Source organism: Eimeria mitis, genomic scaffold (genome assembly GCF_000499745.2).
Source record: "Eimeria mitis Houghton genomic scaffold, Emh_scaff5842, whole genome shotgun sequence".
Lineage (NCBI taxonomy): Eukaryota > Apicomplexa > Conoidasida > Eucoccidiorida > Eimeriidae > Eimeria > Eimeria mitis.
The window spans coordinates 2073-3769 of NW_013574087.1; the positions used below are offsets into that span (position 1 = coordinate 2073).

General features: G+C 42.5%; 1 protein-coding gene across 1 annotated transcript in view; it reads right to left on the minus strand.

Annotated features, from left to right (window-relative positions):
- EMH_0084550 (hydroxymethyldihydropterin pyrophosphokinase-dihydropteroate synthase, putative) overlaps positions 1-1068 on the minus strand; it is a gene marked incomplete at both ends in the record, with an annotated part of 1444 nt that extends 376 nt beyond the window's left edge. Inside the window, one exon of the mRNA XM_013500788.1 lies at positions 82-1068. Coding sequence (XP_013356242.1) covers positions 82-1068 — 987 coding nt within the window. The remainder of the gene's footprint in view (positions 1-81) is intronic.
- Positions 1069-1697: the final 629 nt, after the last annotated feature.

Below are 1697 nucleotides of genomic sequence, written 5' to 3' on the forward strand. Positions count from 1 at the left end.
CTGTATTTCGGAGTGTACAGACACCTCTTCTTGCACGGCTGGGTTTGTTGGGTTTGTTGCTTCTCCTCCTACATCAATTACATCTGCTCCATCGTCTATCATTCTCTGTGCATGCTGCATAGCTGCCTCAACATTGTTATAAAACTTCAATCCATCACTGAAAGAATCAGGGGTTACATTCAAAACCCCCATCAGCCTGGGGCCCCGCGGCTCCTGCAGCAGAAAACGCCTAAGACCCAGCAGAGTATCTGCAAACGCAGGAGGAGGCGTATCGCTTGCTGCGTTGTTTTCTTTTATTTCATATTTCTTCAGAACTTCTTCTATCCACCTCAAGGTATCGGATACAGCCGCCTCAGCTCCCCCCTTCACAGTCCAGAGTTGGTGGCCATTCAGTGCGAAACATCGGCGAGGAATAGCGAGGTTTCCGTCGAGTGTATATACAGCAGGAGCTGTATTTCCATCTGATGAACTGCTGCATGCACCCTTCAAAACTTCTTCTCTCCTCTGCAAGTTCTCTACAAGCAAATCTTTAATCTGCTTTCTTGTTGGTGGATGCACCAAGTCGGGCTGAATGTCACAGAGGGGGAAGAGAACGAAGTTGCGGTTATGGAGCCGTGGATGCGGGAGAGTGAGTTTCTCGGTTTGTATTTCGATGGTGTTTGCATGCGCATCTTGAAAAAAGAGCAGATCAAGGTCTAGCTTTCTGTGTAGCCGCACAGCTGTAGAGGATCTATCTCTGCCATGTTTGAGTTCAATGGCCTGAAGTATTTCTAAAAGAGAATTTGGATCTGTTGTATTTGTTTTCACGCGCAGAACCGCATTCAGATGCAGCGGCAATGATAGATCGTGTGTTTCTTTCTTCTGGTGAGCAACCACGTCGTACCCCGGCAGCGATTCATACAAACATGAACATGCATCAATTGAACCAATTTCTTTTTGAATACTTTCAATTGCATCTTCAAGTATTTTTAACCGTAAATTTCCACCGAAATTCGTTCCGAGCGCTATATATGCCGCAGATCGTTCAGCTTTCCCATCGGCACCAGCGCGGTGTACGTACCCACGCATCGTGCAACAAAGATACCGGCTCCCGAGGAATACTCTACTTTTCAACGAAAAACAGAAAAAATTATTCAACTTTCTTGAAATTAACATCACTAAACACTGTCAAACACACACAAACCCCCCGAGACCCGAAACGAGCCGCATCGCATCATCGGCGCGCGCAACGAAACAGAGTCAACCCACCAGTCGATCACTCTTCTATGAACTTATTGATGTATTCCATGTATTTCACTTAAAATTTCCTTATTTTATTAAAATAAATACTGGAATTTATTCGGAAATATGAATGTGTATATAACGTTGCTTCTCAGAGTATCGCGACTCCTCGTGAATGGTCGCATGCAAGGCACCTTGGCTTCAGCTGGAGTTTCAGTTCAAATAATTCATGAGTATTTAATATCTTTAAATAAATTATATTAATTCTTAATTATATCTTGTAAATTATTTATTTTCGGAGATTTTACTTCTGTTTAGTGGTGAGCAGGACAGACAGACAGACCTTTGCGCGATACAGAACCATCAACACTGCACTGAAGAAACGATTACTACACCATCATCTTTTGTGTATATAAGTATAAGAATACACACATCACCTTATATAGTATATAATTAAACTTTTTTTATTCTTTCTA